The following is a 15,837-nucleotide window of genomic DNA, read 5'->3' as shown; positions in this document are numbered from 1 at the left end:
GTATGAAAGCCACGACCCTACGTAGCTGACGTGTCACGACGGCCTCTCGGCTTCTTCAGCTGCTTCCTCCCTTCACTGGTGGTTTCGCCCCCTTTCAGCAGTACCTCCTCCGGGAGGCGGGGCAGCAGTACTGGCCAGGTACTGCTAGCCGAGATTCTTCCACTGTTTGTCTCCACTTCTGAAACACAGCCAGCGGGACGCCCTCTCCGCTTATTCCTCTAGCTTTTTAGTTGTTTCCCTCCTCCTCTTGCCCTTCACACCTGTAGCACCTAGTGCCTTCCACATGGATTGGCTGATGAACCCTCTCGTTCCTACTTCCACGGGGGAACAGCTCGCTTTCCATCCTCTTTCTTTGCACATGTGGACTAACTCCTGGTACTTCAATGCTTTTCTCTCATGTGCCTCTTCTGCTCTCTCTTCCCAGGGGACTGTTAGCTCTATAAGTACCACCTGCTTTGTCTCTTTGGACCATAGTATCACGTCCGGTCTTAGCCTTGTTACCGCTACTTCTTCTGGGAAAACCAGCTGTCTGTCCAGATCGATCTGCAAGGCCCAATCACTTGCTGTTGTAAAGATACCTTCTTCCTCTAGCTTTCTCTTTGGCCCGATCTTTGTCTCTCCCTCCTTCACAAAACCTATGAACTGTGGTCCTTCTCCGCTATATTGTCTCTTCTTCACTCTCTCTTCCTCCAGGACCAATGCTAACACCCTTAGTACTTTGTCGTGTCTCCACCGGTACCTTCCTTGGCTCAAGGCCACCTGGCACCCTGATAGGATGTGGCTCAGCGTTCCTCTTTTCCCACACAAACCGCAGTTCTCTTTCTTCCTGCATGACCCATCTTTTCTTGTTTGCTGGAGTGGGGAGTAAATCGTTTAATGCTTTTATGAGGAACTGGGTTCTCAGGGGCTCCCATCTGTGTACATCGCTCCACATTACCTTTCTGTCTTTCATTCCTTCCCATCTCGTCCATGCACCCTGAGATCCTTGACTCACTGCCTGCGCTCTTCTACTCTCCTCCTGTTCCTTCTAATCTCGCTCTGAACCGTTTCCCTCTCTTCCCTAGGTCCTACAGTGCACCATCTCTGGTTCTCTGTTCTACCAGCGCCCAGTCCCAATCTTCCCTACGCCACCACTCCTACTATGTCTCGGTGCCTCAGGTTACTTTTCGCTTCTTCAACTGCTTTCCCCACGGCCCACTTCCTTCTCGTTCTCATCTCAATTCCTGCTTGGCTGACTCTTTCATCTCTGCTTCCTTCCGGGGACACTACAGCCCTTGCTTTACATACTTTGAATTCTTTGAAGTCATTGAGACTGTATGAAAGCCACGACCCTACGTCAGTTAGCCTATCTTTCTAAAGCTTTTTTGTTACTGAAGAAGAGCTATTCTTTATGTTTTAGAAATAACGAGGTCTCCCAGGATTAATTGTGATCATTCCCTGAATACCACATGAAATCTTCATTCATTAGGATATACGTAATACCATGACGTGCGTTGAACCGATGTGATTTGATCAAAAGCATCTAAGAGGAATATTCGAATGTGAATGTATATATAAAAGTAACTATATCTCAGAGAGTAGACCATAAGGCGTTACAGGATGATCACTGACAAGTAGACATCGTCGATTTGTGTCAGGTGAGTATAAATGTATTACCCGTAATTTGTACCTCTAGTAGGTTATAGAGTCTTTCTATCAAAAGGAGACGAAAAAATCGTATCAGAAATATCATGTCAGTTTTGCATATCATATTTCAGCCATGATTTCCGCGATTTCTTGACATCTTTATACTTTTATACCTTCTTTTATAATCACGAATCCGTTCGTTATGTCGTGGTAGGTATGACATTGTATCCTAAAAAGATTGGATATCGATTGTGGAAGTTAAGTCCTTAACGGGGTAGCGTCAGAAAATGAGATAAGAAAGTGAACCCCTAACTTAACTGAAACCCCCACTGCCCGAGAGCATTCTATTCAACTGAGCGTTAGATTATAAGCTGGAATTTGAGCTATCTTGTATATTATTGTAAGCAACCTTGCCTTTGTATTCATCAGATGCAATGTCTCCCATCCTTAGCATGGAAGTTCATATCGGTTGGTAACTTAAATGATGGAAAAAGATTAAACTGTTCTCCAACTGAAAAAAAGGGAGCTCAACGAAATTTTTAAAGGTTGATTCAAATGTTTTTGGACAATATCACTCAAAATTTCTAAACCATGGAAAAGGTCGGTGCGCCTCATTTCAAATTTACTCTTCTCATGCATTTCAGTGAGTCCAATTTTAGCTAGAAAACAATTGAAACATTTCCAGAACATTTGAGTTGGTAATATTTGTCTTCTGATTGGCTTCTGATTATAATTGGTACTTTTCCATTGACCTAATTGCTAGACTAGAATGTTTATCAGTTTTTTTAAAGACTCTCCATTCGTGTTGCTGGCATATCATACTGTTCTTGACAAATTATTCAGCGCCACTAAGTAGTTTCAAACTTGCAAGCCATTTTCTTGACATCTGTCTATGATTCGTGTCTGGATTGATGCGGTAGATGTATTCAGCGCATCTTCGTGTAAGACATGGGTTAACAAGATTAGGTTTCTAAAGCGTAAAGTGGGTGTGATGTAGGCGTGCAATCTCGATCTACCTTCTGCCAAGGTCTGTCAATGAGGTATAGTGATGTCTATTACAAACATATGTTAATTAAATGCAATGAAGCAATAAAAATGACGGATCACTGGCAAGTTTAATCCATAAACCTTTCGTAAGGGTTACAGTGTGTTAAACAATTTCCACCAGAGTGTGTTTAGCGTCTTGTGATGAGATAGTAGATCAATAATACCGATAACATGGCATAGTTATACACGTTTTAAACATAGAAAAGATACACCCATTCCGCTACGTAAGATTTGAATCATTAGCAACGGTTCGATCCAAAAAGTGACATTTTGCAGAAAACAATTACATAAACTCTTAAAATTTAGCAAAAATCTTGTTACTACATGCTACATACATGTCTATTTAAGCACATAGAGACATAAAAACAACAGAAACTGTTGATTTCAGGCAGTCATTTTGACGGTACATCTCTTAGAACTACACCAAATAGTGTCCTTAGCAACTGCCATGGCAACGGTAATAATTGTTTTAAACACTCATATCTCCTAACAGAAGTGACAGATATTCGTAATTCAAAGACCACAATGCTGCATCCATTCATGTATGCAAAAAGAGCCCAACAGGCAACACAAATAAATGCAGGGTTTTAGAAAGTAAATTATTCATGATCTATGAGAAAATTATAGAAAAAATGCAATTTAATGACCAGTGACGCCTGAATGGTTTAAGATATCAAGAAAATATTAACATTTTTTCTGATCCTAAAGTCAAGTTTTACCAGTGTACTAATTTTCAAGAAAAAAATATTGATGTCTAGATTTTGGCCTCTCCCCCTTGAAAATATAGATGATTACACCTGTGCTCCATGAACAATTCATCTTTAATCATGATGCCACAGTTTGAGTAAAGAAAAAATCAGGTGTGATGAAGAAAGACCCTCTCTATCAAAATATCAAGTCAAACCTTTTCTGTAAGATGGGTTGAACAAAATGATTTTTTTCAGGCCCTGGCTCCTGTACTAAGTGCACACTGTTAAACGATGTTAAAATTCTAAAACGAAATGTTCAGTTACGGTTGGATTAGCATCTATCCAGTTGAATATGAGGTCTCTTCTTCTACGATACTGCTGAGCCCGCCTCTTCAGGACAAACCGTCTCTTTTATATTCAACTTCATTCAAAATTCATACTATTATTGCACCAATGGCCATGATAATCCGATGGGAATGATTCATAAGATACAATGTAGAAAAAATTGATCACAAAGGCCTGAATAGACATGACGTACTTTTCTGAATCTTCAGATAATCTTTTAGAAAATGTGACGTTAGCCTGGGATAATTGAGTTATAGAAATATGCATACTTCAAGCAACATGTATGAAGAATAATGAGAAGTGGCGTCACGCCTTTGAAACTTCCTTTCTAAATTGAAGTTTTGCGAGGAAGCCTTCAGCTGTCAGTGGTAACTTTTCACAGCAAACTGAATCTTTGCAAACCAGGTTGAAGCAGTTACAATACAGTAAACCTAATACATAAATCATCGCAAAATCACAACCAAGTATAAATCTTCGTTGCATAATCTCAAATACCCCTTAAATCAACTAAACGCCGCTGTCAAAGGCCTTTTACGCACGTCTAGTTGTGCAGCCATACGATACTATGGTCAGTCGTCCGGAAACATAAGTTTGAACAAAGAGAGTGAAACTCGACAAGTCGTCGGCGCCACAAGGGTTTTTTTCCAAGGAAAGAAAAGAAATCCAGCTAAAATCCTCCCGTCCAATATCAGCCACACTTGTAATAGCTAGAAAACTTCACATTCACTACCCACAGACGTTTAGATAGGACGAAGGCGGAGAGGAATTTCTAGGAGATGTCGATTGCCGCCTGTGACGCAGAATGGATATGCGTGTGAATGGTACTCAAAGCTAATCATATACTCCCTTTTTAACAAGCTTATAATTTAATGATGATAGCCTAATGAAGATTGGCAGCTATAGCTGTAGCTATAAGTCGTAGGTGGAATTGATTTAACAGCATCCTCCATATAGGAGACGAAGGGCGAAAGGGCTGTGCATTATTAAACTAGTTTTATTTAAAGATCTGCTTCAGGAAAGGTTGCTCTGAAGAGACCTTCTACGAGAGAGCTTTTTCTACGAAACCCCGCCTTTCAGCTGAAAACAGGTATTGGTATTTTTCCGTATCATATATTACTATATGTTTGAAATTATTTACCACGATACGGGAGGTTATGAGAAATTATGTATCCATATTCAGTGACAAGAATCTGTTCAAAAAGTATCGTTTTATTCAGACAGAGGCTTGTTTTCAAGACTGATTTGTTCTAATCGACAAGGGGTGATAAGTGTTAATCTTGAATCTCTGATCACACATTTAGCTTGGTGAGAAAAAGGAGGTAAAATAATTGGCAATGTGTAATTCATGACGCATAGGCTGTATCTTTCGTTGAGAGGGAAATTATCTGTAAAGCCATCGTTTAAGGAAAATCTTCTTTCCTCCTTCGCACGAAACTTTGCCTTTGATCACAAAAACCAAAGATTACACGACTCAGTAAAAGATTCGAGTGTTTGACGCAGGCGACTCCCCCACCCACACCTTCACTCTGACATAGGCTTCGCTTACATGTTTTAATCTGAAACTCTTAATATACAATCATTTTCCTGATGAAAACCATTGCTACCAACAAGTTACGTCAGTTATTTCATGTTTTATCTTACATCATTATGTTGTTGAAACAAATCAGGGAGTAATGGTATTGTACATATAAGTAAATAGTATTTGACTTGGATGGATGTTATTCTGTAAATAGCGGCTGTGCACTTCTTGCGTCCGTGAGGCATGATCCAACCCGTCAATCCCATGGATTAGATTACCGATTCCCGATCAGTAGTTCAAGGGATATGGATTATACATTCCTTTTAGCAGTTGATGGTGGATTATGTCAATGGCTACAAATAAACCGAATTTACCATGTACTGATCACATTTTCCTGCTTCTTGTAGTTGGGTCAAAAGCAGGGCAGAAAAGAGGGCCATCGTGAGAGGACCTTCAGCTATCAGACTTTCAGCACCGCAGACAGAACCCACTACCTCACGCTATTCAAGGTACGAATTTTCTCTTCGCTTCAATACCTGTTTGTTAGTTCTGAACTAGCTTTTGTGCAATTGTTCATAGGCCCTCGTCAAGTATTTATTTTCATTTAACTTAATAGTAGTATTAATGTGGTATTTACTGTGCTCATATAGCTCGCCCGGTTTCCAACCTTGTTTAGAAAAAATCAGTGGACCCAGGGAAAATACTGTGTTTCCGATTACCTGACAGACCCTAGCAAAACCTGCAAAAAATGGCCTTTTTGGGGCCTTCGACCGCTGGCCAGAGACTTTGAATTTTTAATCTGATATCTGTGTGATGAAAATGTTGTAGAGTCTTTTGTTCCAACATGTTCTTTTCATTTCTGTCGCGATAAAAAAAGCTATATAAAAAGACCCAGCAAAACCATGTACGAACATATCGAAGGAAGATATTACGAAATAGATTAGTCAAAGAGAGGTCGTTGACGTTCTTTAAACCGATTCTAGGGGTTAAGACAAAAAAAAGGATGCTACGATTATCATTTATGCCTTTTATATCAACGTTCAGAAATGTCTGAAATACTATGCCTGTCAACTTAGTCGACTATTGTTCAATTCACCACAGTAAGAGCGATTTGAATCTACTTAACACCTAAGCGAAACCGCCGTTGAAAGTTAACCCGAAGCCTGATATGGTCTGAAACTTAGATATGCAGAAACGAGATCACCAGATAACAACCTTTAAGCTACTGGAGTTTCAGCGCAGCACATGTTGGGTTTCCAGGCCCTCTTAGAAGTAGTAGTGCTTTTATCTTATTAGTCTATGAATCATGTTCTTCAAAATACCACCAATATGTTATGTACCATGAGAAAGCTACAAGCTTCTACTCTGTCAAGATGTCATTCAAATTTGACCCAGTGTCAGCAGTAGTGATATACAAGGGCATTATTGCAATAAAACATACAGTTTTCGTAAACCTTTTGTATTATTAAATAAATGTGAAATTCCAATATCAAAACTACAACAGAGATGTCAACGCACCATTACATACATGAAAAAATAAGTGACACATGCAGGTATTACTACAGCTATACCAATGAGTACATGACTGCAAACTATCCTAGTGCTGAACTAAATCGCTTTACGAGGCTTGACATGTGTTCGCGGTGGTTTTATGTTCGCGGTTTTCGCGGCGACCGTTTCACCGCGAAGTTAAAACCACCGCGAAAATTTTTGTTCAATACTGTAGCGGTATGTGGCTATAGGACTGCCGCGAACTTATAACCACCGCAAACACTCCATTTCAGCCTTAGCGCGAAATAAAAACCGCGCGAAATTAAATGCATTTACACTCAGCCTTTTTACAGTATATTGAAAAGAATCTATCTTGTAGTTGCTACTAATTACACGTAAGGTTTTGATGTATCTCGGCTCTTGATTCTCATAGACAAAACATAGATTGGTAGAAATGAGAAATATTTATATGTTCAGAAATATTCTTTTGTGTCATGATTTTGATTGCTAGTGCTATAAGGGTTGTGTATCTGCATCTGTATGATCGGTATAGCCGCCCTTCGGTGTATCACACCAGCTTAAGCCCCCTCTCATTAGACCCGCGGCACGCTGGTGGCGTCGCTGCGGCCGATCGAATGACAAAGCACTCAACGAATTTTATCCACAAAAGAACGAATATTTTTAAAGCTTTGTGTGTTTTGTACTGTACATTTCTTCTAGGTTGTGTCATAAGAAAATATTTTTTCCCTGTCTGCCGCTTCGATGTCACGTCCAACGGCCAAGACTGACACATCCTGGAATATGCATAATCAACGCCTGGATATTTGAACATATACAGACTTAATTGAGGCCTTTTGAATTCAGCAAAAAAAATGCATAATTTTACCTTGGGACGTGCAGGGTATCTTATCAAAAGGAGTTAGAATATTCAACATAATCAAATTACAGACTGAATGTTTCAGGCTGCATAAAAGCAATATGTATTTCTTGGTACCTATTTTATTACGTATGACATGTTAGTTATTTTATCAATTACTCTACTTCATATTTTGTTTCTTTCTTGTCCGTCTGTCCTTTATTTCTAACCAGCTATATGTATGTATTTTTGTTCCTTTCTCATTTTTCTTTCTCTTCACTGATCTACTGCGCCCTGTATGAAATATGTGCATTATCCAACGATTATTGCAGGTATCGCCATGGGCATATTCGCACTTCTGGTCGTCACATTGGTAGTGTCGCTGTCAGGAGCGACACATAGCGATACAGACTGGAAGCGAAGTCTCTTCCATCTCGTCTCTCCCGAAGAGAGTGACGGTTCCCACGAAGTTCCGATTCACCAAAGATTCAGCCTACTACCAGAGACCGGTGAATTTGAAGCCGGGGGCCTCAACAGGAAGAGCCGTAAAGCGTCGGCTGCCGCCTTATTCCGCCCGCCAAACCGATTCGGACGCTCCCGATCCCCGGCCATGTGGTTGGACTCCCCGAACAGATTCGGTCGGTCGACCCGTTACTCGTTGCCCTTCGACATACCTCGGAGATTCGGAAGGGGGTTCTCCTTAGATTCCGACGTCCCAATACGTTTCGGAAGAGCAGGCGAAGAAGTGGAAGAAACACCAAAGAAAAGTTGGTCGATAATGAGCTTTCAGCGGCCTTTCCGTTTTGGCAGGGCCAGCGCTGCTAGCCATGTGTAGCTGTATAACAGCTTAGACGCTTTTTATAAAGTCTATGGAAACCATTTTTGGCAGCAAATATCTCGTTAAAAGATCTTGCCAATACAAGTAGTTTGGTTGCCTAAGACAGTGGTTATCTTGAAAGTTTAAACCGTGTTGGTAGAATTTATTCCGTAGCAATATTCAACTGTAATACCCAACACAAAGGAATGACAATGGGCAAGACAATGGTTCGTCCTTCGACATTTACAGAATTCTGAAAGGCCCATATACAAAGCAATTATAGCTACAGATATTTGCTATGATAATTGAGATATGGAGGCAAAGATGATAAAAACAGGATTGTGAAAACCTGATGAATGTTTATAAAGATGCATATTGTACATTGGAAACAAATGTGCAGGTAAATAAAGTGTGATCGACACTATTTCCATTGTCATGGTCTTTATTTTGGCAAAAATTCATCTTCAAGATTTAATGTAGAAATATATCCTATAACATACAAAAGGTATGCGATTACTTGATATAGCTCGTATGGACGAGTCTACAATGCTTTATTACTTATTATCTGACAGGTGAAACGTCATAAATTAATTTCATTCCAAATCATATAAGGATAAAAAGGAAAAATCTCATAGCGTACTAGCTAACATGGTGTTTTGTTCATATGAGATGATTAATGAAAGTCAAAACTTTCATGACCTTGCAGCGACCTGATCAGACAGTTATCATCTTTAAAAAAATGTAAGCTGTGTGTGTCCTATTTTCAGTTGCCATCCCATTGTATCCTGCTATCTGTTGTCGGTTCTTAAGGTACTTAGAACCCGAGCATCTTTCCTCAACCAATCAGGCGCGTGCATTTTTTGTGACTAAATCCACATAGTGTGGCCTCCCTATGGGTAGGGGTGTACTAAGTAACGAATAAATTGACTAAGTTGGAGACGCCCACCAGTAGGTAACGTTCCATCAACCGGATTGGGTGAAATTGTGGGCGTCTCCAACTTAGTCAATAACTCCTCGAGTGGGCGGATAAGTACCAAATTCACTAAGTCACCCAGTTCTCGGGATCTATCTATTACAGGCTTTTTTTTTTTGAACGGCCATTTTACTGCCGAATGATAATCTGCGCTCCAACTCCTTCATCTAACTCCTGAAATGAATACAAAAAAAATCATTTAAACGTCTGGATATTGTTTCTGTCAAGTCTACCATTTATTATATTTCAAACGAACGTCTTGTTCGACTATATACTATCAGCAACTTGTATCCTTGCTTCACACACTATGTCAGCCAAATCAAGAAGAATATACATCTTAAAAAGAACAACAACAACAACCATGACTTTTTGTCGAGTTGTGTTGTCAGTCTTACCTGTGCAGTCTGGACCATCACACAGAATGGACAGAAGAAAGTCAGCAAAACGTCGTTACAAAACGTCCCCTACACATAGCAACAGTAAGATAAAAAGTGTTATTATATATAATGATGATGTTAAGTATGATCCAGGCTAATTTTATCATGATGAACCACAAAAGAAACACTTACGTACACGAAAATGAACATACAGACACACACATATTCATACATACATACATACATACACACACACGCTCGCGCACACACGTACACACAAAGACACGCGTACAAACAGACATATACACACATACACACACGTACAAAGAGAGAGAGAGAGAGAGAGAGACAGACAGACAGACAGACAGACAGAGAGAGACAGAGAGAGAACCAACCTCTATAGAGTGGATATGTCGTGTTTCCTCCCTTGACCTGGCTACAATGAAGACACCGGTGATCAAAAACAGCGACAGGAACCCGCACATGCAGCAGCCGCCAAGACCAACCTAATCGGTGAAAGAAGAGGAAGGAATGTTGAATAAAACACCGAGACGTGCGAATCCTCATTTGATACCATGTTTAGATATATTGTAAGTATATATATATCATTCTTTCATTCCTCAGGTTTGTATATTATCGTATCATCAATCGGTCAGAGGCTTATAAATTGGCCACTCCTGTGCTCCCACTGATTTTAGATTGAGTCCACGGTGTGTTACGCCCAAAATTTTAGATCCAAAGGCCACGTCTTCATTTATAACATATGCTGAGTCCTTACCTTTTCAGCGTTCTGTCCAGCCAGAACACACGGGAGGAAGTAGCCAATGATGCAAATGCCGCAGTTGTCAAAACACCCCAAAAGGCCATGTTTAAAGTCCGCCATCTTGTTTCTTCGTCTTCTAAATGTAAACATGAGCCTAGTCAATGTAGCTAGTATTTGCTAACTTGTTTCTACCAATATTTGGATATAGTTTGAATTGATTTCACTTTTTTAAGCTTTCAAGCTAGATTTATACAGAAACATGAATTTTTGTCACTTAATAAGCATAAATGCTGAATAGTCCCAAGATACCTCCCTCAAAAAATGTTTACACAATTTTTGGTCAATCAATTTATGATTTTGAGTTATTTCTTGTCTATCTCAATCCAAAATAGCAGTCCAAAGTTCAAATACACATTAGTGTTTAAATCGGAGTTCTAAAGTTAACATGTATGCCATGTTGAACTACAGATATGAAACGGTTTGTATGTCGAGAGTACATGCCCTTGCTTTTTTTCAGTACTACAGTAAGTATTTCAGAGGCAAGTATTGTAAGAGGAAGCTTTGTATTTGCCTATGCTAGGCTGTGACACTAACCTTACAGTAACAGGGGCTTCTTCCGTTCACAAACAGAACCGCACGTACAAGAGTGAACTTTAGGGAAGTAACGGAGTCTTGTGACTTGACTTAGAGGTCAGTGTATGGCCCACGTAAACAGAGGTTATTAGGGGACACATTAACAGTAGGCGTGTTCAATACTTAAGACCCACGCCCCTTTGTTGAATTTTTATTGTTCTGTTAGTTTAAATGTTAGGTTTGATATGTTTTCCAGCAGCAACAGACAGAAAACACGATGCAGACATTAATCTAAAAACGGCTGTTAGAACAAGAAGAGGAAGTATTGATAGGAAAAGAGAAGTGTTTTTGCTAAAGTTGCTGACCCCAGAGTAGCACATGACTGGTGACGTGGTTTGTCAATGAGTAACGTCAGGTCAAAGGTTACTGGTGAAGTTAGTAAGGTTACATATTTAGAAGGTACAGCAACGTTGATATGTTTAAAATTTCTATTTGTTGATTGTGGACGAATTACCTATTCAATTTTTTTCAATGATTCAAACAATATGGCAGGTGTCATTATATGAAAGTCAAAGGAGATAAAAAAAATGCGCACATGTGTACCAGAGGACTGGCCAAACATTGGACATGATTTTCGTGTCGACTGCGTGCAGTACTGCAGCATCCAAAATGGCGAAGTTTGAGCGATGCATGTGTACAACGGGTACTACTACTAGTGTTTCACGCGAACTTCGTGCCTAAAATACTGGCAGGTAAATCTACTCGCACATGGCCAGTCCTTCGGTATACAGTTGAGACCAACTCTCTACCTCTCCCATATAGTTTGTTCAAATCCAACCCAGTATTTAGCAAACGTCGGCACCGTGCCTCGATTTCGGAAGTTTAAGACTGGAATATTCCTGGCGTTCATGTAACTTTTGGGAATAAGACTTCGGACGTTTGTATCGTGGCTGTTCACCTCTTTGAGATAATCTGATCGATACTCCGGATCCTACTCAGTTTACTCAGATAAGAATATTAAGTAGGAAGGGTGAGTTTCACACGCCCTCTCAGTCACACCGCCCCCGCAAGAATTACGTGTACGTGAGCCGTTGAGGGCCTCTGTTTAGGGTACAAAAGCATACCATAGAGAGGCTAACGTATTCTCTGACTACCACATGGTGACATGCTACATGTATATATATCGTACCGTTTCCTTTAGTGCTTGTTTTGATATAGTGCGACTTTAAGACCAAAAATATTGTCGACGTAAACTTTTCCGACAATGTCTCATGCTTTGAATGATATTAAAACTCGGCAATGTAAATTAGAAACTAATTCTTGAGCAGTTCATTCAAATAATGGTTTCATAACTGTACACCAAGGTGAAACATAAATACTCCATAATGTCAGGTAGTTTATTTAGCATATTATCCAGCAGTAGCTCCAATCATGTTATCAGCAAACATCACATCTTATACATTACATAAGTCATTGCATGAGCCATGAAGGATGATGAACTGTTTGTTAGGTTCAAAACTGTAGTGTTGTTGTACAAACTTTTGTTTGCAATTCTCTTGAATCTTACATTTTACTACCGGCTTATTATAAATTGCCCGGTTGAGTGAAAAAAACCTTAGGGTCACCAAATGCATTTAGCATTATCTTAGCAAAATGAAGGCATATTCCAAGCTTTAAACATTGTTATTTTGAAAAATAACAGTGCTGCTTTACTGATACGTTGTATATTATGTTTTCCTTATTTTCGGTAAAAAAACAAGCTACGTATACGTAAGCCGTAAAAAAACCCATCAGTGACATTCAAATGCAAATATTAATCCACTGATTGATATAAAAACATGATGCCACAAAGCTGCACACATTCTCAGTCACAAGCAAAAGCTGAAGTGAAGGTCATATGTAGAGGTCACATTTGACTCTCTGAGTGACCCGGATGTAGTCACTACTCCCTTGCAATGGATTGTGGGCTGCCTTCCGTCAGTTCAAGCTCCTGCATGATAAATAAATAACAACATTAAAGAAACGTATGTAAAAGAAAAATAACAATACAAATAAAATTCGTAACGTCAGAATCTTTTATCAAAGGCCTCTCACTTCAAATGTTTAACTCTATCAATTTGATGTATATAGCTATGGTAAACAAAGAAACAAACAAAGAAACAAACAGACCTGTGCCGTCTGAACGACCACGCAGAAGGGACAGATCAGGGTCATCAGCAGGTCACCGCAGAGAGAACCCTGGGTAAGATTTGTACAAGGGAATGGTTAGAAAACAAGGACCAAACTAGTTGATTTTTAGCAAAAGTACATCTCTCTAAAGAGTCCTGAGATTCAATGAGCTCCAAGGCATCAGTAATATGTTTGTTCGTTAAATGTTACACGATGCATTTTCAATCCTAATAGAATAAAATAGAACAAAACAAAATAAGAGGTTCTTAAGTTATTTTGATCACTAATATCCGGAAAACCACGTCCACGTCCACACACACACACACACACACACACACACACACACACACACACACACACACACACACACACACACACACACACACACACACACACAAACAAACATGCCCAAAACAATACCTACATTGCCATATGGAGGTGAGAAGATAATATATGCAAGTGGAGTCCTTAATTGTTTGTCAGGATATAGTTTATCTAACAAATGCTTCTCTGTACATAACGCTGCAGCTAGGAGGTTCTTATTGGGTTTCTGGCACAACTTATCTAATAACTATTACTGACACGACCATCACCATAGCCTCCGATTGCTGCAAATTAAGAAAAAAAAATACAAGCCAACTTACGTCAATTCCCCGTAACCCACGAGTCTCCTCTCTGGTCTTCGCCACGACGTACCAGCCGACACAGCCAAGAATGGACAAGGCCCCGCAGTACAAGCACGATCCCATGCCCACCTGAAATTAAAATACGAACCAGTGAGGTTCCCTTTACGCTGGACGGAAACCGATGAGGTACCAAAAATGGATTCGTATGATCTATGACTTTATCAAGTTAAAGTATGGCTTTAAAAACAATGAAACACAAAAAAAGCTTAAAATGCACTACCTATCTATATAAATTCGATCGAACTACTTTATCAAGTGTTCGATCGCTCTGTGTTCGCGACACTAGGGAACAATGGGTAAAAATGGACCACACAAAGAATCAATATGATAAAGCAAGCAAACAGTTGAAACAAACGATTTTAAACAAACAAATCATTGGCGGTGAAAACTTTAAACTTTGCTTCTTTCTGAACTGTTAACCAAAAACCATATGATTCTGACGTCACTAAAAAGTTTATCTTTTGTCTTTATTTGCGGTAAGGAAGCAATTTGTTTGCCTGTTCGCCCAACTGTTATCTATTCTTTTGGGCAAATATATGCTTTGCCAACTCAGCTTAGTGAGCCACTCCTATCACATGGGATTGTAAGCGAATTTGTGCCCATAACCCAAGAATGAAGCTTTACAGGCAAACGTTTTTCGTGCATGCGTGGTATTGCAACGTTTTGTACAATCAAATAGTTACTTCAAAGATGTCAGTATTTGTTGTTATTCTAAACAGAACAATCTCGACTGCTAAACAAGCTTAAACAACAATCTTTGCCGTAGAAAACCAGCAAAAAAAGCTCTTTACAATTTTACACTGTAGTACTCAAGGTGCAAAAGTGTTCTCTCATTTCTGGCCATTTTTGGTACAACTACGCCCTTCGGAGCTAGATCCATCGACACATAGAATTTCGCAATAACAACATTTTATTCTAGGTCTTTCTGCCTATTAGTCTAGGTCTGTAGACCAACGGTGCAACGGCTTAGAAAACAAATTATCTTTGCCTAACTAAAAAGTTCGAAAGAGGAACATCACAAAATCACTTGCAACAGGTGTTTCTGCTGTAGATACATTTTTTACTCATATTCTTTAATGTCCCAATTATAGGAACATGAACATTGAAAAAAGCAACATTTTATCAACGGTAGGGACGGTGGGAGAAAGGTAAAATGATACCTCCAACTTCCCGAAGCATACGCATTTGTGTCGAAGAGATGTCGCTCTATAATGTTAACATAAACCATGTCCCAAAAAAAGACACAGACACGTACACACGCTTAACTTACCTTTTCTGCATTTCGTCCTGCTGTTATGCAAGGCAGAAAGTAAGAGATGATACAGACGCCAAAGTTGTTGAAACAGCCACAAATTCCGTAGGTCCAGTCACCCATTTTCACCTTCTATTTTCCGTGTTCTCTAATTGAGGAACTTCCACGCAACTGACGCTCATTCGTTATAGGGTCAACCAAAAGGCATTCGGTTGCTATTGAATCAGCGAAACATAAAACGATTTGTTGCTATTGAAATAGCGAGTACGTGAAAGATAGCGTAAAATACTCCACCCTATCGCCAATAGGTACGTAGATGGCGAGATAAAAATTGAATAAGACAAAGTGTTTCGTGGGCGTGGATATGTTAATAAGTGATGAAGGTTGAGAGGTAGATGATAAAGACTTAAGCAGGATATTGGGCGTGTGACACAAATAGATGAAAGACTTAGATTAAATTTGTAACAAACATCAAGTCACGCAATTATTGGTAGCTTGGAAACAGTAGTATAGTATAGTTACACGTTGACTTATTGCTATTAATGTTATATTAATACACGATACCTTTACGTCAGGAAATCTTACAAAATAAACTCGGGAAATTGTAATTCAGCAGGAGTTAGAGACAAAATTGTTGGTAAAATTGTCACTAAG

At 39.5% G+C, this 15,837-nt stretch overlaps 3 protein-coding genes and 1 long non-coding RNA gene across 5 annotated transcripts; 1 reads left to right on the top strand and 3 right to left on the bottom strand.

Moving 5' to 3' along the window:
* Positions 1–210: 210 nt before the first annotated feature.
* LOC136448709 (uncharacterized) lies at positions 211–1,215 on the bottom strand. Its single transcript, XM_066448346.1, has 2 exons — positions 1,141–1,215; positions 211–852 (listed from the first exon to the last, which is right to left on the bottom strand). The coding sequence occupies exons 1-2, from the start codon at positions 1,213–1,215 to the stop codon at positions 211–213; spliced, it is 717 nt and encodes a 238-aa protein (XP_066304443.1).
* Positions 1,216–4,679: 3,464 nt separating this feature from the next.
* Positions 4,680–8,814, top strand: LOC136449040 (uncharacterized). The gene is made up of 3 exons (XR_010757971.1): positions 4,680–4,794; positions 5,634–5,735; positions 7,906–8,814. It is a non-coding gene; the product is annotated as an uncharacterized lncRNA (long non-coding RNA).
* LOC136449038 (placenta-specific gene 8 protein-like) lies at positions 8,815–11,226 on the bottom strand. 2 transcript variants are annotated; one of them, XM_066448818.1, is made up of 5 exons: positions 11,098–11,226; positions 10,519–10,639; positions 10,136–10,246; positions 9,759–9,827; positions 8,815–9,537 (listed from the first exon to the last, which is right to left on the bottom strand). In XM_066448818.1, the coding sequence occupies exons 2-5, from the start codon at positions 10,621–10,623 to the stop codon at positions 9,493–9,495; spliced, it is 330 nt and encodes a 109-aa protein (XP_066304915.1). In that variant the 5' UTR covers positions 10,624–10,639; positions 11,098–11,226; the 3' UTR covers positions 8,815–9,492. The 2 variants fall into 2 exon arrangements, with proteins under 2 accessions (XP_066304915.1, XP_066304916.1); XM_066448819.1 differs by having other exon boundaries at positions 10,519–10,636; positions 11,098–11,219.
* Positions 11,227–12,906: 1,680 nt separating this feature from the next.
* LOC136449009 (uncharacterized) lies at positions 12,907–15,373 on the bottom strand. The gene is made up of 4 exons (XM_066448765.1): positions 15,202–15,373; positions 13,890–14,000; positions 13,246–13,314; positions 12,907–13,066 (listed from the first exon to the last, which is right to left on the bottom strand). The coding sequence occupies exons 1-4, from the start codon at positions 15,304–15,306 to the stop codon at positions 13,019–13,021; spliced, it is 333 nt and encodes a 110-aa protein (XP_066304862.1). The 5' UTR covers positions 15,307–15,373; the 3' UTR covers positions 12,907–13,018.
* Positions 15,374–15,837: the final 464 nt, after the last annotated feature.

This window comes from Branchiostoma lanceolatum, chromosome 14, assembly GCF_035083965.1.
Source record: "Branchiostoma lanceolatum isolate klBraLanc5 chromosome 14, klBraLanc5.hap2, whole genome shotgun sequence".
In the NCBI taxonomy this organism is placed as follows: Eukaryota; Metazoa; Chordata; class Leptocardii; order Amphioxiformes; family Branchiostomatidae; genus Branchiostoma; species Branchiostoma lanceolatum.
This window is presented reverse-complemented; position numbering and strand designations above follow the sequence as displayed.

Excerpts from the sequence above, each read along its gene's own strand:
- LOC136448709 (XM_066448346.1), bottom strand. The coding sequence starts at position 1,215 with ATGAGAACGAGAAGGAAGTGGGCCGTGGGGAAAGCAGTTGAAGAAGCG. Across the intron at positions 853-1,140 it reads ACCTGAGGCACCGAGACATA|CAAACAAGAAAAGATGGGTC; the intron begins GTAGGAGTGGTG and ends TCCCCACTCCAG.
- LOC136449038 (XM_066448818.1), bottom strand. The coding sequence starts at position 10,623 with ATGGCGGACTTTAAACATGGCCTTTTGGGGTGTTTTGACAACTGCGGC. Across the intron at positions 9,828-10,135 it reads GACATATCCACTCTATAGAG|GGGACGTTTTGTAACGACGT; the intron begins GTTGGTTCTCTC and ends TGCTATGTGTAG. Across the intron at positions 9,538-9,758 it reads TGATGGTCCAGACTGCACAG|GAGTTAGATGAAGGAGTTGG; the intron begins GTAAGACTGACA and ends TATTCATTTCAG.
- LOC136449009 (XM_066448765.1), bottom strand. The coding sequence starts at position 15,306 with ATGGGTGACTGGACCTACGGAATTTGTGGCTGTTTCAACAACTTTGGC. Across the intron at positions 13,315-13,889 it reads GTGGGTTACGGGGAATTGAC|GGTTCTCTCTGCGGTGACCT; the intron begins GTAAGTTGGCTT and ends AATCTTACCCAG. Across the intron at positions 13,067-13,245 it reads TGGTCGTTCAGACGGCACAG|GAGCTTGAACTGACGGAAGG; the intron begins GTCTGTTTGTTT and ends TTTATCATGCAG.